The sequence below is a fragment of the Coenobita brevimanus genome, chromosome 59 (assembly GCF_032717465.1).
Source record: "Coenobita brevimanus isolate Jiangsu-jjx chromosome 59, ASM3271746v2, whole genome shotgun sequence".
NCBI lineage: Eukaryota > Metazoa > Arthropoda > Malacostraca > Decapoda > Coenobitidae > Coenobita > Coenobita brevimanus.
The window spans coordinates 21,206,222-21,230,332 of record NC_137012.1 but is presented as its reverse complement, the minus strand read 5'-3'; the positions used below and the strand labels follow the sequence as shown (position 1 = coordinate 21,230,332).

General features: G+C 44.0%; 1 protein-coding gene across 1 annotated transcript in view; it reads left to right on the top strand.

Annotated features, from left to right (window-relative positions):
• The window catches only part of LOC145402863 (protein kinase C, brain isozyme-like), an 805,215-nt gene that overhangs the window by 553,507 nt on the left and 227,597 nt on the right, over positions 1 to 24,111 (top strand). Inside the window, exon 5 of the mRNA XM_080274771.1 lies at positions 11,268 to 11,396. Coding sequence (XP_080130897.1) covers positions 11,268 to 11,396 — 129 coding nt within the window. The remainder of the gene's footprint in view (positions 1 to 11,267; positions 11,397 to 24,111) is intronic.

The window sequence follows — 24,111 nt, the reverse complement described above, 5'->3', positions numbered from 1 at the left end:
TGACATACAAGTGGATTAGTATGGTGTGATGTGTAAAATAAATCTCTGAGGAGCAAGCGTTACGAAATATCCGAAGCCAGCCAGAAATACTCCACTTACAGTAGCGGTTTTAACCAACAGAAGTAGGTCACTAAGAATAGCCCGCGAACGTTCCATTCACACAGCACCTTATTATGCTGGCCCACGTAAGGTTCCTGTGAGAAGAAACACAAACGTAATAAATAAATAAATACATAAATAAGTACATAAAAAACAGATAAATAGATAAATAAAATGCCAAGAATACATAACAGTGGTCTGTGAGCAGTAACATGAAGTGACTATGTATAAAACGAGTCTTCATAAAACAAAAGTAGTCTCAGCCAAAGGCCACGCAAACATTGATAGGTACAGTTGAAGACAAAAGTTAGCCCAAGATATCAGCTCTTCTGCGTATCACTTTCCTCTGCGTATAATCTTGAGCTGAGAGAGGCTTAATATGTTTTTCTGCTCATAGATAAGTCTCTTTGAAATGATGTGTCAAGGATGAAAGTGACGGACATGCCCTAAGTGTGAAATAGTGGCGCCTCAGTGAAGTAGTAGGCTAGCTCTTGTCCCACACTGTACTATGGACAGCAAAAGTTTTGTCGCCTCTCCTGCAACTCTTCCGGTGAACTTTGGAAATCAGCGTCGTAAATCCACAGCAACTGACACTGATGACCCTGATCTTTGTTCAAGCCAAGTCATCGATATCAATTACTGTGGCTTCAGGAGACTGAGTTTTAAAGTTAACAGGGTGAGAAGCAGAGATGGTGACAGGATTTTTGCTGCTGATTTTACCAGTTTATCAGGTCAGCACATGATTAACGCCATACTTGTTACCTCCGCTAATGAAGTTGGAGGAGGTTATGTATTCACCTGTGTTTGTTTGTTTGTCCACACGATATCTCCAAAAATTCTCAGTGAGTTTCAATGAAATTTTGTGGAAGGGTGGGCCATGAGCCAAGAAAGAAGTGATGAAATTTGGGGGCTGATCCAGATCTGGATCCGGAGAATCTCGCACAATATCTCCGAAAGTTCTCAGTGAATTTCACTGAAATGTTGTGGGAGAGTGGGCCATGGGCCAAGAAAGAATTGTTTAAATTTTGGGGCGGATCCGGATCTGGATCCGGATCCTATGTATTCTGTGTATCTCGCACAATATCTCCAAAGGTTCTCAATTAATTTCAATAAAATTTTGTGGAAGAGTGGGCCATGAGCCAATAATAATTGATTACATGGGGGGGGGGGGAACCGGATCCTATGTATTCCACACACACACATCTCCATTGATCAGGGTCCAGATCCTTTTTTTATGACAGTGGCAGTGGCAGAGGCATACGTTGTCATAGTGCTTTCTGGTTATTACTTGCTGCACCATACCAACCACACAGGCGGAAAACAATCTTCCATGCGTCACACAGAAAGCCGTAACAGAATCTGCCATTCACCACCCAACTTTACATTACACAAATACGTTATTGCTGTAGTCATCCTTAATTTTCGGTTAAACAATACACTATTTACAGATACTGACCTAAATGTTGATTGACTTCCTTACGATACATAACGAGGTAGTGAACTGTAGCTTTCAAGACCCAGTGATACGAACTCCGGTGCCCAATAAGCTTGTCAGAAAATAAAGTACGCATCTTAATTATTCTGCTTAAGAATGGAGTGATATTATTGGCCGCAGATATATAAGAGCCACTTCCAGCAATACTTAACACTGGACAACCTTTTTCACATGATAAGTGTTCATGTTGCAACACCGTGATGTGGCCGTAATCCTGGTGTGGACCGATATAAACACACACACACACACACAATACAGCCCACTCTGCGCTCACTGTAATGCCACCTCTCACACCACACATATTCTTCCTTTATGTACCGTTACAAGCAAAACTTTACCGACAGTCCCAGCCGAGCATTACAGTCACGAACATTTCTCATTCCTCCTTCAGCAATAGAGAGTATACTTCCCTTTCAAACTGAAGTGTAGTATACTTTATATTCCTCTCTATCTCCTGCACTTAAGTATCATGCAACACTTTACACGGCCGTAGCCTTGAGGGAAGTGAAGGCGAGCTATTGACCGTGTTAGTACGTAATTCTCACAGCGTATGTCCTTCAGTATAACCCAATAATAACAATAATAATAATAATAATAATAATAATAATAATGAACGATGTATGGGTGTGCCTGCTCAAGTCACGGGAAATACGTAATCAGTTGGGGTCACATCAAGAGACGCATTTTTAATTTTATCCAGTACTTGTAAAAATTGTGTAGTACTGGAGTTCACCTCCCAAAAACTTTTCATCAAGGTAATACCCAAAATTAATTAAGCGAAAACATGGAGCTGAAAGTCAGGCCAAAATTCATTAGTCCCTCCGGTAAATGTAGCTGGAAATGAGAAAACGGGAAATGCTGAAAAACGGGTAGTGGAATTTCAGGAATCAAGGCTGGATGTTGGTGAGCACAGGACACTGTTATGAGAGAGAGAGAGAGAGAGAGAGAGAGAGAGAGAGAATAAATGCAGAAGTGACTAGAGAGAGAGAGAGAGAGAGAGGAGCAAGGTAAAGAAAAATCAGAAGAGGAAAAAACGATTAATAAGAGGTAATTTTTACAGGGGACGATATTCATAAAAAAACCAAGCCAATATTTCCCCATAGAGAAGAAATAAGAACACTAATATATTTGCATTACTCATATTCCTTTGTATATTTTGTATTTGTATTTTGTATTTTTTCACGTATTTTTTCGCTCTAGTTTGGTTGAAAATTTATTGGAGTTTTTATGATTTAAGATTAATATATTTACCAAGAACCTTATGCAAAATGTAAATTCAAGAATATTTATGAATATGGGCTGGGGAAAAGAGAGAAGATTATGAGGGAAATGCATAAAAGAGGGAAACAAAGATAGGAGAAAGGGGAAGGGAGGAAAGATGGGATTCTGGAAAAAGGATAAATGTGATGAGATAGAAGAGATAGAACGAATTAAAGCAGAGAGAGAGAGAGAGAGGAGGGAGAGGGAGATATTGACGAATGCATACAGACAGGCAGGAGGGGAGAGCGAGGAGGGAGGAAGGAGGGAGGGGGAGAGAGATCCATACACGCATACGAAGAGAGGGAGAGGGAAGGGAAACACGTAAGCGGAGAGAGAAAGAGAGAAATCAGTATTCACATCCTCAACGATACCACCATTACCACTATCTTTATCGCCACTCATTCCATTCTGTCTGTCTCTTTAACTGCTTCTCTCTCTCTCTCTCTCTCTCTCTCTCTCTCTCTCTCTCTCTCTCACACACACACACACACACACACACACACACACACACACACACACACACACACACACACACACACACACACACACACACACACACACACATTCCCCATTCGTAATCTTTCATTTTTCCTTTCTCCATTATTTCGCCTCCTTTTCCCTCATCCTTAATTCCTTCCTTCATCCCTTCCATCACATTTCACTCTCGTTCTTTCTTTTATTCCCATTTGTCATATTCTTTCCTTCCTTCTCCCTAGTTTATTTTCCAGCCTAATAATTCTCCTTTTTTCTCTTTGCACTGTCACTGTCTCTTGGCGATTTATTCTGCTTTAAGGGTGACTTGTAGAACAGAAAGTGTTACATAGATTTTGCATAAAGCTATATTCTATACCCGCTGTCACATAACTTGTCTCCTAAGCTCCGCCCCCTTAATCCGTGGCCCCACCCCTCTACCGCCACTTTCCGAGCGGTGGGTGAGGAGGGGGTGGAGCTTAAGAGACAGATTGTTTGGCAGTGGATATATCAGGGTTCTCGCCAAAGCTGAATAAAATCGTCTGGTGGCGGCGAGAATGAACATCAGATGACGTACTGTGGTTAAAGGGGCCTTGACCCTCGTATCTTTTCATTATTTCCTTTTTTTATATATATTTTTTTGTATTTTGGCAAAGTTTCGATTAATATACTCAATATATTTTAGATCCTGGACTAGGTCAGCCATTCACCACAATGATGCTCTTTTGTATACTTTTTCTCCCCATTACTAGACGATTTTATATGGCTTATGAGAGACTTTTCGAACTGGAGGGGTTAAATTTAGCCTTCGTAAACTCTTTCAGTACGAAAACCCTCTTGTAATCGTCTGGAGGTAATAAGAATAGACTGCTCATCGTGTGTTGTCTCCCCTACATTTCTTCCTTCTCCTTCTACTTCTTATATTCCTTTTCGCCAATCCTTTCCTTCCTGATGCTTCACGTCCATCACTTTCCCCCTTCCTCTTACTGTCCTTCCCTGTCTCTCCCCCTAGTTCTCTCCCCTCTTTTCTTCCTTCTCCACTTATTTCTTCTTCCATTTCTCCCTTTTTTTTTTTTCCATCTCTTCCGCCATTTTCTCTCTTTTAAAACCTTCCTTCTTTTCATTTCATTTTTTTTTTTTTTTTTACTTCCTCTTCCCCTTCCTAAATCCCTCTCTTCATTCAGTCTTTCATTACGGGACTCCCTTTACACACACTTTTCTCTTCCTCTATCTTTTCCTTGCCTTCCTTCCCCCTTCCTCCCCATTTTTCTCTTCCATTTTTCCATCTTTTCCTCTTCCTCCCTCTACTCCCATTCTTTCCCTTTACATGCCTTCACTGTCTTTCGCTCTGCCCCCTTCCTTTCTCTTCTTCCTTTTCCTCACCTTCTTTCCCTCCTTCTCGTTATCTTCCTCCCCTCTTTCCTTCCTTCTTTCCCTCCTTCTCGTTCTCTTCCTCCCCTCTTTCCTTCCTTCTCCCTCCTCCATCTTTACCCCCTCCCCCCACCCTGCTCGTTGCCACACATTCACACACTTCCCGCAATCAAGCCCTTACCAGTGTAGAGTCATTGGGGGGGAAGGGGGGAGGGTAAGGGAGGGAAGAGGAGTTGAGAGGGGAGGGAAGGGAAGGGAGGGGGAGGAGAGGAGTTATGGGTGGGGAGGGGAGGGAAAGGGGCAGGGTAAGGGAAAAAGGGGAGGGAAGAGTTGAGAGGGTACTGAAGGGATGGGGTCTTAAGGGAGGGGAGGAAGGGGAGGGGCCAATGGAGGAAAGAAGGGAGAGAGTTCGGGGAGGGGAGGGGAGGGAAGGGGGGGGGTTGAGGGATTAGAGGGTACGGGGGAGTTAGAGAGGGAGTGGCGGAATCAAGAGGGTAAAGTGGGAGATCTGGGAGTGTGATTGGGAGCGGGACGTAGGGAACTGGGGGTGAGGAGAGGGAAAATGTGAGCTGAGGGAGGGTAGAGGTGAAGGGGGGGAGTGGAGTGGGAACTGACGGGTTGGGAGTGGATATTATTGGAAAGAGGGCGAGGGGAGGAGTGGGGGGGCAGGGGAGGGGGGGGGAGAAAAGTGAGGGGAGGAAATAATGGATGGGATGATAGGAGTTGGGAGGAGCGAGAAGGAGTGAGTGGGATATAGGTGGTAGGGAAAGAGGTGTAAATAGTAGGGAAGGGGGTGTAGGTGGTAGGGAAGGGAGTGTAGGTGGTAGGGAAGGGGGTGTAGGTGGTAGGGAAGGGAGTGTAGGTGGTAGGGACGGGGGTGTGGGTGGTAGGAAAGGGGGTGTAGGTGGTAGGAAAGGGGGTGTAGGTGGTAGGGAAGGGAGTGTAGGTGGGATGGAGGGGAGGTGTGGGTGGTAGGGAAGGGGGTGTAGGTGGTAGGAAAAGGGGTGTAGGTGGTAGGGAAGAAGGAGTAAGTGATAAAGAAAGGAATATAGACAATAATATAGCTGGTTGACGAGAGGAGGAGCCAGAAGAGTGATTAGAAGTAAGAGGAGGAGGTAGAAAGGGAGAGGAAGTAGTAAGAGGAGGAAGAGGTGAGAGGAGGAGGTAGGGAGGAAGCGAGAAAGATGGAGAGACATAGGAGATAGGGAGGGTCTGTACAGTAGTAGTTTACCATTGTCATAAATATATTTGCATTTCGCCATATTCTCACGCCAGTTATTAAAGAGCAACACGGGGTTATTGTGGGGAAGACTGTAATATCCCTTCACCTCACTCACCCATTCACCCTACAGCACCATTGTCACTAGGTATACACTCAAGGACCCTACCCACACACACACCTCCGTATCAGCCTAACCCACCCATTTCTTTGTCCTCTACTCCCATTTTTTTTTTCCTCTACACCCATTCCTTTGTCCCTTACACCCATTTTTATTTATGTCCCCCACTCCTATATCTTTGTCCCCTGCTGCCATTCCCACCACAGTATCAGCGCGTCCCATCCATTTCTTTGTCCCCTACGCCCATTTCTTTGTCCACCACGCCCATTTCTTTGTTCCCTTCACCCATTTTTTCTTTGTCCGCTGCTCCCATTTCTTTGTTCCCTACACATATTCTTTGTCCCCAGCACCCATTTCTTTGTCCCCTACACCCATTTCTTTGTCCCCTACACCCATTTCTTTATCTCGTACACCCATTTTTTCATTGTCCGCTGCGCCTGTTTCTTTGTCTCCTACACCCGTTTTTTCATTGTCCGCTGCGCCCATTTCTTTGTCCTCAGAGCCCATTTCTTTGTCCGCTACACCCATTTCTTTGTCCGCTACACCCATTTCTTTGTCCGCTACACCCATTTCTTTGTCCCATACACCCATTCTTTGTCCCCTACACCCATTTCTTTCATCCCCTCCTGCACTTTCTTGGGTAAACCTTCGCTGCACTCAGACCACTAATCTTGCAGCAACCATTTTCACAGGTGTGCTTCTTTACCTGACCCCCCCCCTCCCCACCACCAGGTTCCCAGTCCCTTCAGCCCATTCCTTTGCTCGCCACGCAAGGAAGAGAGGAGTGGGTGGAGGAGTAAGAGAAAGTTAAGCGGGTGCGAGAGAGAGAGGAATGAGAAGGATGAGACAGGAAGCGATGAGTGGGTTGAGAGGTGGGAGGAGGGAGAGGGATGAGATTGGAAGGGGGCACTGAGTTGAGGAGAGAGAGAGAGAGAGAGAGAGAGAGAGAGAGAGAAGTAGGAGGAAGTGGGTTCTGGAAGGGAGCGTGGCCTATCCCAACAGTAAGAAATAAAATACCCACACCATACCAATGTCTGTTACCATTATCTTTTTTTGCTGTTTGTGGCTTGTATCTGCCCTTCCCTCAAACACGCTTCTATTTTTATTTATTTATTTATTTACATATATTCTTGGGGGGGTGGGGTGAAGGGTCAGGAGTGAGACTGAGAGAGGAATGTGGGAGAAGGGTAAAAGGCCGAGAGAGAGAGTAGGGTCATGGGTTAGGGTGGGTGCTGGGGTGAAGTAGGTTAAGTGTTTGGCCGTAGAGAACTGCATAGTGATGTAATGAGGAGAGAGAGAGAGAGAGAGAGAGAGAGAGAGAGAGAGAGGAAGAATGGAGATAGCGAAGAGCAGGCGGAAGGGGAGATGAAGAAATGGGTACGAGGGAAGAGAGGAGGTAGTGAGGAGAGGAGGAGGGAGAGATGAAGAATTGAGGAGGAGGGAAGAGAGAATGCACAGATGCGGAGGAGATGGGATGAAAATGTGGCCGGAGGAGGAAAGAATGTAGTGAGGACAGGGAGGAAGGGGAGACAAGAATTAGGGAAGGAGGGAAGAGCGAGGATAAAGAAGATGAAGAGAAGGGAGGAAGACGTAGGGGTAGACAAGGAAGGGAAGGAGGAGGAGGAAGAAAGTGAGGAGGTGGAGAAGAGGAGGAGATGGAGAGGATAAGAGCTGGAAGGAGAGCAAGGATGAAAGGTTGACATGAGAGTGACAGAGTAAAGGAAAGGAGGAAGAGGGAGGGGGAGAGAGGGAGGAGAGAGGGAAAGGAGAGGAGGAGGAGGAGAAGGAAAGAGGAAAAAGGAGAGGGGGAAAGGGAAAGGAAATGAGGAGAGAGAGGGAGAGGGGTGAGAGTGGAAAAAGGAAGAAAGAGGGAAGGGGAATGAAAAAGGGAGAGGTGGGGGGAGGGGAAGAGACAGAGAGAGAGAGGGGGAGGGAAGGAAGATTGGGTGAAAGTGGGAAAACAGAAGGAATCAGTTAGAGGGCATGTTGTTATATATGGAAGAAAGAAGGAGAAAAGAGAGAGAATTCAAGAGAAGACAAGGGATGGAAGGAAGAAGAAAGGGAAGACAGGAAAGAAAGAGTGAAGAAAGGAGGAAACAAGGGAAGATGGGGAAACATGGAGGACAGAAGAAGATAGGTGAGACGGGAGAAGTTTTTGAAGGAGGGTGAGAGGGAAACATAGGAAAAGTTTGTTGTGGAAGAGGAGGAAGTGAAGGAAGGAGGAAGAGGAACACGAAAGCGAAGATAAGGAAGGAAGGAAGAAGAGGGAGAAGAGGGAAGAGGGATGGAAGAAGAAAAAAGGAAAGGAAGATCAACAATGAGAAGGAATAAGGAAGAGGGAAAGACAGAAGAGAAAAAAGACATCAAAGTGACATCACCAGCCAAACCAACGAGAGAGAGAGAGAGGGAGAGAGAGAGAGAGAATTAATGCCAAAACAAGCAAAATTACAGAAATACAAATCCAGAAACATACATATTTAACTGTATATTTTCCAGTGTTATATATTTTTTTTTATACGTAGACTTATTGCGATGAGTTATGAGGAACTGTATGCGATTATTTGTTGTTATTTATGGCGGATGTGATTAAAGGTGATTGATGGGTAATTGCTTTGTGCTAATTCATTTGTGGCTGATGGGGGGATGAATGATTAGTTGTGATGAGAGAGAGAGAGAGAGAGAGAGAGAGAGAGAGAGTTGTGATGCGATTGGGGATGATTGTACCTTCATTTTTAACCTTTTCAGTCCAATTCGTTGGTAGGTAGTGTTGCAGATGCGCTTCTCATGTTTTAGTGTTTTATTTATGGTTATATTCTTGTTCGTACTTTTTTTTATTGCACATTAAAGATAGTAAAGCATACGAGTAGTTCGGGTGACAAATAATAATAATAATAATAATTATTATTATTATTATTATTATTATTATTATACTATTATTTACTACTACTACTACATTATTATTTTTATTATTATTATTATTATGCTTGTAGTTGTGTTTTATTCTTGCTACCTCCAGACGGCTTTATTCACCTTACTCACCCGACCGCAAAGCCCTCACAGTAAAGAAGTTAAAGTTATAACACACGCTTTATTATAATATTGCAACCACCACACAAATATATATATTTTTTGCAGTAAGATCTCTGAAGTAAATGGGAATGGGAGTTTTGTTCTTGCTCTCCCCTTACGATTTTACTTAACTTACAGCAAAATCTCTTGCAGTGACAGAGAAGGAGAGGGAGTGGTAATGGGTGGTGCTTGAGAGGCTGGGACTGAGTGGTGATGAGGGGTGATGGAGAGGCGGAAGGGAGTGGTGATAGGGAGGAGGGAAAAAGTGGTGATGAGTGGTGATAGAGGCGGGGAGGGATTGGTGATGAGTAGTGATAGGCTGGAGGGAGTGGTAATGAGTGGTGACAGAGACCGTGGGAGACAGTCAGTAGATATCTAGGAAAATTTAGAGGTTGTATCCGGCATCAACCAACAAATAGATAGATAGATAGCCACCCTTGCATTACTTTACAGATATTGTTTTGGCAAATGCTGAGACGAAGTTGCGTCCATGGGGCCACATCTCCATGCCTTCCCTCGTGCTACACGGGCATCTGGTAGCACTCAGCCATATTGTAGAACTTCTGCCTATCAGAATTCTTTCATTCCCCGAACTGCATCTATCTGGAACTCGCTTCCCCAGAGTTGTTTCCCTTCAAACTTCAACCTACAGCTGTTCAAGTCTAACTGTTAACGATATTTTATGAACAGAGGACACCAGTAATCTGGTGTATGGATAATTTTTTTATTAATTTGTTTTTCTTTCCTCTGTTCTGTTATTAAAAAAAAAAAAGATAGATGAATAGATAATTAACCCTTGACCTACGAGAGGCCACTTCTCTGCTAAATTAAATCGTCTGGCGGAAGGATGAATGAGGCAGTTAAGATCTACCACAATTATAAAGAGTTACGGATAATGCTTTTAATCTCCTAAGCTGAATAAAGTTTTCTGGAAGTAGCATGTATAAAATTGTTAATATTTCTCGAGTCCTGGAGGTGTTGAAATTATATACGGCGTTTGGCAATAAATGCACAGATTTTTACTAGATAGAAGGATTGTATTTTTGAAGTTGAGGGGACGAGGATGGAAGCAAGCCCCTCATTTTTTATTTTCAATAATTCCTGAAACATGAGGTAATGACAGAACACGCCCAATATTTCCAGAGTGTATGAATGTTTGTTTGTACGTTTTTAGCAGTGTATGTATGTATGTTTGCATGTTTTAGGGGAGTGTATACTTGCTTGCTTGTACGTTTTTAGCAGTGTATGTTTGTTTGTTTGCATGCTTTGGGGAGTGTATACTTGTTTGTACGTCTTTGGTAATGTTTGTTTGCATGTTTTGGGGAGTGTATGCTTGTCCGCCTTCCTCTTGCTTGCTGTTGCACTCCTCCAAAGCTAACTCTGCAATTGCCACTTTCCCAGAGCCTACAACAGCAGCAGCCTCAAGTTGCAACAGTCTGCAAGTGCCTCACAACTCCCAATCAACTTCATCAAACTCTGTGCCGGATATTCCCAGACACCATTCAGCGTGCCTAACATAGGGTGTTCTAACTATGCCTGAGTCGATTTCACCAGCTTTTCTAGTGAACTCGGTATTCTTCAGCGAGGACACAAATGCTGCTTTAGAAATACTCACAGGTTTAATAGGTGGATATCGATGTTGTGTCAAGTAAAGTCAGGTTTCAGAAGATTAATTCAGTCCTCCTCCTTCTGCCCAATTTTGACGTCCAACATCCAGCCCACCCCAGCCCAAACGAGACCAGACACAACCCACTCCACCTCAGCCCAACTCAGCCCGATCCAGTCGAACCAACCTCACCCAGCCAACTTTAACTAACCTAGTCTAATCTAATATAATCTAGTTAATCTATCCTAAATCAACAAAGCTTAACGCAGCACAACAAACCCAACCCAACCTAAGCCAGTCTAGCCCAGCCATACCAAACCAAACCAAGCCCTGTCCACTCCAACCCTACCAAACAACCCAATCCAACCCAGTCTAACCCAGCCCAACCCAACCCAACCCAACCCAACCCAACCCAACCCAACCCAACCCAACCCAGCCCAGCCCAACCCAACAAAACAAAACAAAACATAACCCGACCCGACCCGACCCGACCCAAGCTCTACCCACCATTATCACTGTATACTAATGTGCATCGTCTTCATTGCTCTCCCTGCAGCGTGCAACATGAACGTGCACAAGCGATGTACCGAGAGTGTGCCCAACCTGTGCGGGTGTGACCATACTGAGAGGAGGGGCCGCGTCGAGATTAAGATCACCTGTATGGGCAACAAGCTCACTGTGGAGGGTAAGTTTTTTTTTTTTTATTATTATTATTAGTTGATCTTCAGCATTTTTGTCCATTTTATTTTACTCTTCTCTGTTTATTTCTTTTCTCTGTCTGTCTCCATTGTCTCTGTCTCTCCTCTGTCTCTTTGTCTTTCCTCTGTCTGTCAGTACTCTTTCTAGTCCCTTTCTGTCTTCTGTTTAGTCTCTCAACCTTGCCTCTCTCTCTTTCTTTCCTCCCTCTCTGTCTCTCCTCTCTCTATATCTCTCTTTCTTATCATCTGTCAAGGCAAAAGGTTCACTGTTGACGGTAAGTAGATATATATTTTTTTCTGGTTGATTATTGTATTTTGTGTCTCTCCTTTTTGTCTTGTCTCTGTCGCTGTCTCGTTTCTTTCTCTCAAGTGTCTGTCTGCTTCTTCGTTTGTGTTTCTTTTCCTGTCAACTGTGCGTCTCTCTCTCTCTCTCTCTCTCTCTCTCTCTCTCTCTCTCTCTCTCTCTGTCGTAATTAGAGCGTTAGGCATATGAGAGCCCACGATAATCTCGGGGTTGATATAAGGGTCACATATTAATCTCTGCCAATATTGATAAAGCTGATAATATATAGATGAGGAGTCCCATTCTTTTACCAACATCCGTCCTCTTCCATATCCCATTTCCCTCCTTCACGTCTTCCATATCCATCCATCTCATTTCCCATTTCCCCGTTTCATATTTCCCTTCTCCCTTTCCCTTCTTCTCATCTCCCATTTCCTTCTTGTCTCCCATTTCCTCCTCATTTCCCATTTACCTCTTTATCATTTCTCATATCCCTCGATTTCATCTCCCATTTCCCTCCTCATCTCCCATTTCCCTCCTTCTCATCTCCCATTTCCCTCCTTCTCATCTCCCATTTCCCTCCTTCTCATCTCCCATTTTCCTCCTTCTCATCTCCCATTTTCCTCCTCCTCATCTTCCATATCCCTCCTTCTTATCTCCCAGTCCCCTCCTCATCTCCCATTTCCCTCCTTTTTATCTCCCATTTCCCTCCTCGTCTCCCATTTCCCTCTTCATTTCCCATTTCCCTCCTTCTCATCTTCCATATCCTTCCTTATCTTCTATTTCCGTCCTCATTTTCCGTTCCCTCCTCCTCATCTCCCATATCGCTTCATCCGATCTTCCATTTCCCTCCTTCTCATCTCCCATTTCCCTCATCATCATCTCCGATATACTTCATTCTCATCTTCCATATCCCTCCTTCTCATCTCCCACTTCCCTTCTTCTCATCTTCCATTTCCCTCCTTCTCATCTTCCATTTCCCTCCTCCTCATCTCCCATGCCTCTCTTCATCTCCCATTTCCCTCCTCGTCATCTCCCATTTCCCTCCTTGTCATCTCCCATTTCCCTCCTCCACAGCGCAAGGGCTTAGATATTATTTCCCTGATTTCCTTATGTCTCTCAAAACGCCTTCAGGTTTTCCCAGTTCGACTCTCTTCAGTCTCTTTTCACACCTTTATTCAGTCCCTTTTCAATTCCCTGTTCTTAATTTTTTTCGACTTTCTTTCAATTTGCTTCATTCAGTCTCAATCCCTTTTAACTCCTACAGCTTCTCTTGGCATTAATGGATTTTTTTTTTTCCACTCCAGTCTCTCTCTGTATCTCTCAATTTCTCTCTGTCTTTCAGCCCCCTCTAAGACTACTCTGTTTCAGCCCTCGAACCTCTCCTTTCAGTCCCTTTCAGTACTTTCCCACTAACTATCAAATTCTTTCTTCTCCTTTTCAGTCCTTTTCAACTCTTTTTCAACTTTCTGTCAGCTTCGTTCATCGCCAATCAGTCTCTTTATGTACTTTATCACCATCTTCCAGTTTCTTGCGTCCCCTTTTCAGTACCTTTAATAGCTCTTCACCCTCTGTTAGCCTCATTCACCCAGTTATTCAGGGCCCCTTCAGGAGTTCTTACCCTCTTCCATCCCTCTTCGGCTGGTTTCAGAAATTTGCCCCTCTTTCAGCTCATTCAGGTACGCACCAATCCCTCTCAGTAATTTTCACCAACTTTTCAGTCCTTTTTAGTCATCTTTCTTACCTATTTCAAGACCTTTTCGCCCCTTTTTTCCCCTTTTCCTATTCATGTCAACCCCCTTTCACTCCCATTCCATCTCGTTTCACCGTCTGTCAGCCTCTCTCATCCCCATTTCGATAGTTGTCTCTTATTTGTTTTATCTCTGTCTCTCTCCTCTGTTTCTGAGTCTCTCCTTTGTCTCTGTGTCTCTCCTCTGTCTCTCCCATTTTCTCTCCCTTTCTTGTTCTTTTCATCACTCCTCCAGCCCCCTTTTTATTTCTTTTCACCGTCTGTCAGCCTCTCTCATTCCCATAAGTACTGTTTCCCTCTTCTTCCCCATTCATTACTCATTCAGCCTTCTTCTCATTCCCTTTCCGTTCCTTTTCACCTTCTGTCAGCCTCTCTCATTCCCATATCAGTACTGTTTCCTCACTCATCTCCCCCACTCATCACTTTCAACCCCCTTCTCATTCCCTTTCCATTTCTTTTCATCCTGTGTCAGCCTCTCTCATCCCCATTTCAGTACTGTTTCCCTACTCGGCTCCCCCACCCATCACTCCTTCAACTCCCTTCTCAATCCTTTTCCACCTCATGTCATCGTCTGTCAGCCTCTCTCATCGCCATTTCGGTACTATTTCCTCTCTCATCTCCCCCTTCCATCACTCTTTCAACCCCTTCTCAGTCCCTTTCCGTCTCATTTCACCGTCTCTCATCCCCTGTCATCCCCCTCCCACAAGCCAACCAGCCACAAACACAGGCATTGTAAAACAAAGGAAAGCAAACCAACAGGCCAGAAGGTTAATCCCAAGCACAAACAGTCAGCGCAAGGGAAGCTGGTAATTTTAACACGAGGGAGAGAGAGAGAGAGAGAGAGAGAATTAAAAACGAAGGGATTTTGAGAAGGAGGCTGGAAGTGGTTTTGTGGGTAGATTTAAAACCATCATTTTTATGTACGTGTGTGTGTGTGTGTGTGTGTGTGTGTGTGTGTGTGTGTGTGTGTGTGTGTGTGTTTTCTTATCCATCCTGTACACGTCATATGTTTTGTGTGTGTGTGTGTGTGTGTGTGTGTGTGTGTGTGTGTGTGTGTGTGTGTGTGTGTGTGTGTGTGTCCTCCACTCAGTTACCAAGCCTCGTCCCATAAACATACATGTGTGTAAACACGTACACACTTGCAGGTGTACATACATCCACAAATGCATACCACCATGCGCTTGACTAGACAGACATACAGTAGTAGCATACATACATAACACACACACACACACACACACACACACACACACACACACACACACACACACACACACACACACACACACACACACACACACCACACACACACACACACACACACACACACACACACACACACACACACACACACACACACACACTGAAAGCCTTGCCTAAGCCAGCGTGGATAACAGGCGAGCGGAAAGCACTAATGTCATGACCGGGAATGTATATATAGACATGGATGGGTGGATAGGTAGATATAGATAGATGGATGGATGGATAGATAGATAGATGGATAGATGGATAAATAGATGGAGAGATAGAAAGATGGAGAGAGATAGATAGATAGATGGAAAGATAAATGAGTGGAAGGATGGATGGATAGATGGAAAGATAAATGAGTGGAAGGATGGATGGATAGATGGATAGATAGATAGATAGATGGATGTGCAGTATAGATATGCCTTATAAATCGATATCAACTCACTCATAGTTCTCTCTCTCTCTCTCTCTCTCTCTCTCTCTCTCTGTAGGTGACTCTGAGTGTCAAGTTGATGGTTTCCTGTATCCCATTTCATACGCTGGGTGGTAACCATATAACCAATTGACGCCGGTGGTTTAGTGAGTTCAGGCGTCCCAACCAGGAGCATGTATGGGTTCCGTCTGAGGGGTGGTTGGGGTTTCTTGCTCGCGTAATGCCACTCAGGGATGATTGAGGCTGGTCACCGTTGCCATAAATATCGGGATTAGGTAGCCTAGCCCCGGATCCCTACGCTGCTTTTTATATGGAGCGAAATGGGATTGATGACGATGATGATAGATAGATAAATAGGTAGATAAAGTGCTAGGTAGGTAGATAGTTGGATAGATAGATAGTTGAAGGAAAACCAGGAAAGGAGAGATTTATGGATGAAAGACATAAAAAGAGAGAGAGAGAGAGAGGCAACTCATTGATTGATGGATAAATAGATAATGGATAGATTGATCGATGTAAGGTAGGTACTGTAGAGAATGGGTGATAGATAGATAGATAGATATATGGATGAAGGATGCATATATGAGGGAGATAGATAGATATACGATTGAAGGATAGATGTGTGTAGGATGAGACATGAGTATATAATAGATATATTCGTGAAGGATAGATACATATTGAGTGAATGATAGATATATATGTGGGTGAATGATAGATAGATAGATAGATGAGTAAACGATAAATAGATATATGGGTGAAGAACTTACATATAAATGGAGATAGATAGATAGATAGATAGGTAGATAGACAGATGATAGGTTGGCAGAAACGTGAAGGACAGATAGATAGATCGATAGATAATTCCTTTCATCGGGAGCATATATTAAAAAAAAAAAAGACTGACCCAAAGAATGGTGAATTGAACGTAAGCATAATCCCACACAAACGAGAGAGAGAGAGAGAGAGAGAGAGAGAGAGAGAGAGAGAAAGTAGAAAATAGAAGAGAGAGGGGAAAATGTAGGTAGCTAGGTAGGTGGGTATAGAGAGAGGGAGAGAATAGGTAGAAGACAGAAGAGAGAGGGGGAAATGTAGGTAGGTAGGTGGAGAGAGAGAGAGAGAGAGAGAGAGAGAGAGAGAGAGGAGCACGAAAAATCTTAACAGACACATGATGAAAAAAATATACGTCCCCAGTGGAAGCATTTTTTTTTTTTTCGATGTTACAAAAATGTGCAAGATAAGGGATTACGAAACTCAAAGATATTCTGGGTATACAGAGATGGCTGAGAATAAATATACAATAATTAGAGTTGAATACACTTACGCTGAGTTTCTGAGTTGTTCATATCGTTCACTCATTCACTCATTCACTCACTTAGTTGCCACATCACTTTACTCACTCACTCACTCACTAACTCGTTCAGTTGTCCACATCACTTAGTCGATCGCTCACCCACTCACTCACCGACTCACGCATTCCACTCAGTTGTTCATGTCATTCTCACTTATTCACTCACTCATTTGTTCATATCACCCACTCACTCAGCTACTCATATCACACACACACTCACACACTTATTGATATCACGCTTACTCACGCAGTCATTTGTTCATATCACACTCATTCACTCACTTTTTATCACTCTTGCTCATTCACTCACTTGTTCATATCACTCTTACTCACTCACTCACTTCATCATTTACTTTCAGTCACTCATTCACTCATTCCGCCATCACTCTCTAGCAGTGATACATGCATGCCATCCTCAATTTTTGTTTATATATTAAAGAAAACACAAAACTTCTTTATAACGAGAGGTTGTAATTAAGCTGAGAAAAACTGACGATGATAGCACTAATATACAGTCAGATGCAAAAGCTGGTTCGCCTCTCCTGCCTCTCTCGAAGCTGGAGTCAGAGATGCTTGAATAAAACATAGTGAAAAAGTTGCATATGATCACCCACAGATGGATGAAGATACTTTTGCACACACTGTCATATTCCAACGTTTCTGAATCCGGCGGTTAAAAAGATACAGAAGCGAGCGAACTTTTTTTTATGTGATTTTACCTTACCCTCTGCACAACACGACCTGCCGGCATAGTCAAGAGCAAGAAAAGAAACACACAGACGCAAAAACAGACCAATCCACTCCAGCAAACAGGCAATTCTAACCCATCTTTCCATCAGACATATTCACAGGCAAACACACAAACACAGCCCCGCCCTCCCCGTAAGCAAAGGGTCGGAGTGGAGAAAGCCGAGATGCAAGCAGATTTTTATGTGCTCTCTCTCTCTCTCTCTCTCTCTCTCTCTCTCTCTCAAGTAAACAGACTGGCACTAAGACGCGTGGATTCAGTGTCACTTCTATTGCTTGGAGAGAGAGAGAGAGAGAGAGAGAGAGAGAATGAAAGCGGGAAAAAGAGAAGGAAAGTAACGTAGAGAGAAAGAGATAAGAGGAAGGAGAGGCAAAGATTGGAAAAGTGTAAGACAGAAGAGATGAAACGAGGGATGGTGAAGGATGAAGGAGATGAGAGAGAGAGAGAGTTTGGGAAATACACAAAAGGAAGGAGAGGAAGAAGAGAGAGAGAGAGTAAAGAAAGTGAGATAATATTGACGCCAGCAAAGGGGGAAAGACTCAGGTAACCACTGGGACGATTTTGGTGTGTTGGGAAGATGGAGGGACAGGCTGACAAGCAAACAAGCAAACTGGGGAAGAGGCAGGCAGGCAAACACAAGCAAAAGAGGGGAGAAGGAGACTCAGGCAAGGGGAGAAGCAGACAGACATGGGAGGACGTGAGCAGACAAAGGGATTAGCAGACTAACCTGGGAGGACGTAATGGGAAGAAACAGACTCGGACAGACAAAGGGAGGAGCAGACAGACATGGGAGGAGGTAAGCAGACAAGGGGAGAAGCAGACAGACATGGGAGGAGGTAAGCGGACAGACATGGGAGGAGGTAAGCAGACAGACATGGGAGGAGGTAAGCAGACAAGGGGAGAAGCAGACAGACATGGGAGGACCTAGGCAGACAAGTGGAGAAGCAGACCGACATGGGAGGACGTGAGCAGACAAGGGGATAAGCAGACAGACATGGGAGGACGTAAGCAGACAAAGGGAGAAGCAGACAGACATGGGAGGACGTAAGCAGACAAGGGGAGGAGACAGACATGGGAAGACGTAAGCAAACAAGTGGAGAAGCAGACCGACAGAGGAGGACGTAAGCAGATAGATATGGAAGGACGTAAGCAGACAAGAGAGAAGCAGACAGACCTGGGAGGATGTGAGCAGACAGTGGGATAAGCAGACAGACATGGGAGTACGTAAGCAGACAAGGGGAGAAGCAGACACACATGGGAGGACTTAAGCAAACAAGGGGAGAAGCAGACAGACATGGGAGGACGTAAGCAGACAAGGGGAGAAGCAGATTGGCATGGGAGACCTTGAGCAGACAAGGGGAGAAGCAGACAGACATGGGAGGACGCAAGCAGACAGATGGAGAAAGATGCGAACAATGGAACAGACAGACAAAGCTATACTGGAAGAAAAATAAGCAAACCTACAAGCAAGGACGGTAAGGAACAAGCAAAGATGAAATACCGACAAGCAATCAGGAGAATCACAGAAGTAGAAAAACAGAAAAAAACAAGAAAGAAAGCAAATTAAGCAGACAATCAAACGTGCAAATAAGGAAGGACACCAATGACAGCCAAACACAATATACTCCTTTCACTTGAACTTGGCCCAGGTTTTCGTTCTTCCTTAGATCTTTTTTTCTTTTTTCATGAATAGGATCAAATGTCAAGGTTAATCTCAACTTAGAACCGTGCATTCAAAACTGAGAGATGGCAGTTTTAGGCCAAGTTAAAGTGAAAAGAGTATAGCAAACGGACTGGTAAATAAGCAAGGAAGCAGACCAACCAATCAAACAAAGTGGCAACCATACAGCAAACATATACATACAAACACAGGCAAAATCACAAACAGATAAAACGACAGACAAACACATAAGCGAATGATATAAACAGGCACAAAAAAAATAAAATAAAACAAGCAAACGACCAAGCATATAAATTGGCAAAGAAATTAGTAAAAACCCATAAACAAAAAACAAACGAAAAATAGAAAATGGCGGAAGAGAAGTCAAAGAAAACGAGAGGGAGGGAGGGAAGATAATTGGGTGGAAGGATAAGAGAGAGAGAGAGAGAGAGTAATTGGAGGTTAGTGGTACGAGGAGGAGGAAAGGAGGGAGGGAGAGGAGAGAAGAGTGGCCCTGAGAGGTATTAATGAATCTATTATGGATTCTCTCTCTCTCTCTCTCTCACACACACACACACACACACACACACACACACACACACACACACACACACACACACACACACACACACACACACACACACACACACACACACACACACACACACACACACACACACACACACACACCTCTTTTCCGCTTATATTTCCACTCCCTCATCTCTCCCTTCCCCCCCCCCCTTATTCCTTCCTTCTCTCCTCTTCCTCCCTTTCCTTCCACTTCTCTACAAAGTCCCCCTGTCCTATCTGATCCTTCCTTCTCTCCTTCTCTCCATCTTCCTTCTTCCGTCCCTCATCTCGTCTCCATTTTATTTTTGGTCTCATTCCTCCTCCTCTTCTGATTTCACACCCATCGCTTCCCATCATCTCAGTGCCTTTTCTCCTTCATTCCCCTAACATTCCATACCCCTTTCCTTTTTTCCGTACCCCTTGTCCTCCCCACACACTTCCTCTCCTCCCCCTACATTCCCACTTCCTGCCATCCTACTTCCCTCACCACACACTCCCTCTTCTCCCCTACACTCCCTCTTCCTTTCCTCCTTTCGTCCCAGCACGTACTGTTGCTCCCCACACCGTCTCACAGCCTCACACCTACTCTTCCCCCACCCCACACACACCTCCACGTGCCCTCTCTTCTTTCCTACCGTCCCCTTCCCCCACACCCCTCTCCACATACACCCCATCCCTCTCCCCTCTCCACATACACCCCATCTCTCTTCCCTCGTAACAATCCCCTCATCAGCAAGTAGTCAGATCCCCTAATTATCACTGTTATTTTGTTATGTATTTACTCTTACATATTGCCCTTCATGTGTTATTGATGAGGGATTAGGCAGACAGATGAGCGGGGGACTAAATGAAAGGGGGAAGAGGATGTTAGTAAATATTTAGAGAGGATAAGGAAAGTGTGTGTGTGTGTGTGTGTGTGTGTGTGTGTGTGTGTGTGTGTGTAAAAGACGAGTAAGAGGAAAATAGTAGGGAAAAGAATTAGTGGAAAGAGAGGTAATGATATGAAAGAAGGAGTGTGAAAGTGGAGTAGGTGTAGACGGAAGAGAGAAATTGTAAAGAGGAGAAAGAAAAGAGGGGTGAAAATGAGATGAGAGAGAGAGAGAGAGAGAGAGAGAGAGAGAGAGATTAGGAGTGGAGAGAAAAGTTTGTGAAAGAGGGAGCGATAATTATAGACTGGACAGGAAGTGAAGTGAAGAGTGGTTGAAGATTAGAGATTCGGGGAAGGAGAGAGAGAGAGAGAGAGAGAGAGAGAGAGAGAGTTATAAACTTGCTACTAATCCGCAAGGTGTTAATGGAGAATGTGTGTAACCTTTCCAGTACATTAAGTCCTTTGTATGACTAAATAAAACAGCCTATAGTGCGTTTAGTTTTACCTGGCTAAGATCTGCAACCCCCATTTTAGCCTAGTTCATCGCCAGGTGTTGTCAGATTGAGAAGCCGATTTTTTTTAGTAACCAAGGGGATTCGTGCATCATAACTAAGGCTCATTGAATTACATCCAGCCACGAATTTCTGATCAAGTTCTGTAAGGTGAAGACACACGGATTATAAGGGTAACAAGACTAGCATATTTTTCAGGTGTAACTTCTTCAGCCCGATGACTTTTTCATTTTCTAGTTTCTCTCACAGGATATTAATAAGCTTAGGAGAGCACACTGTAGTTCTTTCACCTTTAGCTGGCCCAGATTTGTGTCTATTTTCACCTTACTGTAGTTCCGAGGCAGAATAAGGCAGCGCTACGGTACAACATCCTTCCCATGAGACATCTTCGTGACTAGCATCATATTCTGGCGTTAATCTGTTATAGGTCACCACTCGAGGGATAGATGACAATTGGAGGCCAAGTTAGAGTAAAGAGAGTACTGTTGGAAACCTGTTAATGAAGGCTTTTTAGTGTAAGGTCAAGTTAGAGTAAAAAGAGTAAAGCATGAATTATATTAATGAAGGACGCGTGTAACTTGTTTTGTGTGGAATATCTTTACTAACGTGACTGTAATCTTATGGAGCCAGCAAGAGTAAAATTATAATACGCCATCGGGCTGAAGGGGTTAACTGAGACTTCCTAAGCGAAATAAAATCGTTTGGTGGCAGCAAGATTAAAGGAAGTTGTCGTGCTGAAGTGATTTTGTGTGTGCGTGTGTGTGTGTGTGTGTGTGTGTGTGTGTGTGTGAGAGAGAGAGAGAGAGAGAGAGAGAGAGAGAGAGAGAGAGAGAGATGATTTTTGAAGGAGAGTTGAAGAATGAAGGCCGGAGGTAAGAGAAAGACTGACAGTGCAAAAGGAAGAGAGAAAACTCAGAAAGACACGAAGGAAGGAACAGAGGGTTGAGGAGGAGGAGGAAGACAAAGAGGAGGAGGAGGAGGAGGAGGGGGGGAACGAAGAAGAGGAGGAGGATCAGCTGCGAGGGCGGTCAGTGATCGAACGAGTGATTACGATTGAAGGAAGAAGACATAAGAGGTGGAGGAGGAGGGGAGGAGGAGGAGGAGGAGGAGGAAGAAGAAGAAGAAGAGGAGGAGGAGGAGGAGATTGAGAGAGAGACAGAAGTAAAATTGGGATGAAAGAAGTAGCCAAAGAGAGGGAGGAAAAGAAGAAAGTATAGTATAAGGAAGAGGAAGGAAGAGATATAATGTGAAGAGAAGGAGAAAGGGAGGGGGAAAATGAAGAGGAATAGAAGAGGAATGGGAATTAAATGAAGTGGGAGAAGAGTCTAAAGAGGAAGAAGACAGAAGAGAGGTAGAAGAGGGAGAAAAACAGACAGAAAAGAACTGAAAGGAGAATGAGAAGAGAAAGATGGAGAAAGAGAGGCAAGGAGAGGATGGGTAGAAAAACAAAAGAAAGGAAGAGAGATTGAACACAAAGGAAAATATATGGGACAGTTTCAAAGGGGAGAGAGAAAAAGGTTGAAAAAGAATACAGAAATAGGAAAAGAACGGATAGAAGAGAGGGAGAAAGAAGAGTGAAGATTGTGAATGAGATAGAACAGAAAGGAGAGAGTATGATCGATTGAGAGAGAGAGAGAGAGAGAGAGAGAGAGAGAGAGAGAGAGAGAGAGAGATTTGAGAAGAATGTGGGGCAAGATGGTGATGGATTCCACTCATTTTTCGTCACTCAAACATTTTCTCAAATTTATCTTGCTTTCTCTCTCTCTCTCTCTCTCTCTCTCTCTCTCTCTCTCTCTCTCTCTCTCATACTGTATATATATCTATCTGTGTTATCTATGTGTTTGCATATCTATCAGTCCGTCCGTCTATCTAATTATATCTATTTATATCTATCTGTGTCGATCAGTATGAGTCAGTCTACTTTATCTGTCTGTATCAATCGAACTATCTATCTTTGTTGTTTTAGACTATATATAAACCCTATCTATCTTTATCTATCTGACTATCTATCTGTCTGTCTGCTTCTGTCGGCATTCCTGTCTATGTATCTATATCAACCTGTCTGTCTATCTTTCTGTCTGTTTGTCTGTCTTTATCAGTTCCTGTCTTTCTTTGTGTATATCAATCAGATTTCAATACGTACTTATTTTTCAGCCTCTCCTCTCATCGCCCCTTCTCACTCTCCTCTCTCACCCCGTTTCTGTCTCTCCTTCTCTCTAATTAGTCTCTTCTACCTCCCCCCTCCTTCCTCTCCTGCTCCCTCTTCCACTCTTCTCTCTCCCTTCTTCCCACTTCCTTCCTCTTCCAATCCGTCTCAAATCTTCTTCCCATCACTCTTCTTTCAACTCCTTTATACCAACTTCTCATCCCCACTCATACTCCTCTCCTCCCTTGTCTATCTCCCCCGTTCACTTTTTTTCTTTTATCTCCCCTCTCCCCTCTCTCGCCCCTCTCATGTCTGTCTTCCGCTCCCCTTTATCTCCCCTCACCCCTCAGTCTCCCCTTTATCTCCCCTCTCCCCCCTCTCTCTCTGCCTCTTCAGGTATATCCTCCCGTCTCTCTCTCTCTCTCTCTCTCTCTCTCTCTCCATGAAATCTTCATTCTTCATTTTCTCCCCCTCCTTTCTTCACCTCATCCTTTCTCTCTTCCTTCTCCACCTCTTCCTCCTCCACCTTTCCCTTTCTTTCTCCCCTCCTCTCTCTCTCTCTCTCTCTCTCTCTCTCTCTCTCTCTCTCTCTCTCTCTCTCTCTCTCTCTCTCTTTCAACCAAAAGAAATATGGACCAGGCAGATTAGACCACAAAAAGAGAGAAAGAGAAAAAAGCTAGATCACAGTGGGAGGGGGAACAAGAATGAAAGATAAATATTGAGAGGGAGAGAGAGAGAGAGAGATAGATAGATAGATAGAGAGAGAGAGAGAGAGGGAGAGAGAGAAAGAATGTGCATGCGTGTGGTTTTGGTAATGAAAGAGCAAAATAAAAGAAAATAAGAAAGTGTGAAAGAGTGGAGAAGTAGAGGAAGAAAATGAAAGATCTGAGGAGGACAAAAATAAGAAGCAGGAGCAAGGCGCTGTTGAAGACAAAACATTTTCTTAGATGTGGCGAAGACAAGGAGGGAAGGAGGTGAAATGAGCAAGAGAGAGAAAGAGAGAGGGGGGGGAGGACATTAAAGGTGCAAGAGAAAAAAAAAGAGATGATAAACGAGAATGTACAGGAAAATAGGAGAAAAAGGGTTGAGGAGAATAGAGGGTGAGGAAAAGGAAGAGGAAAGAGGAGGAGGAAAGA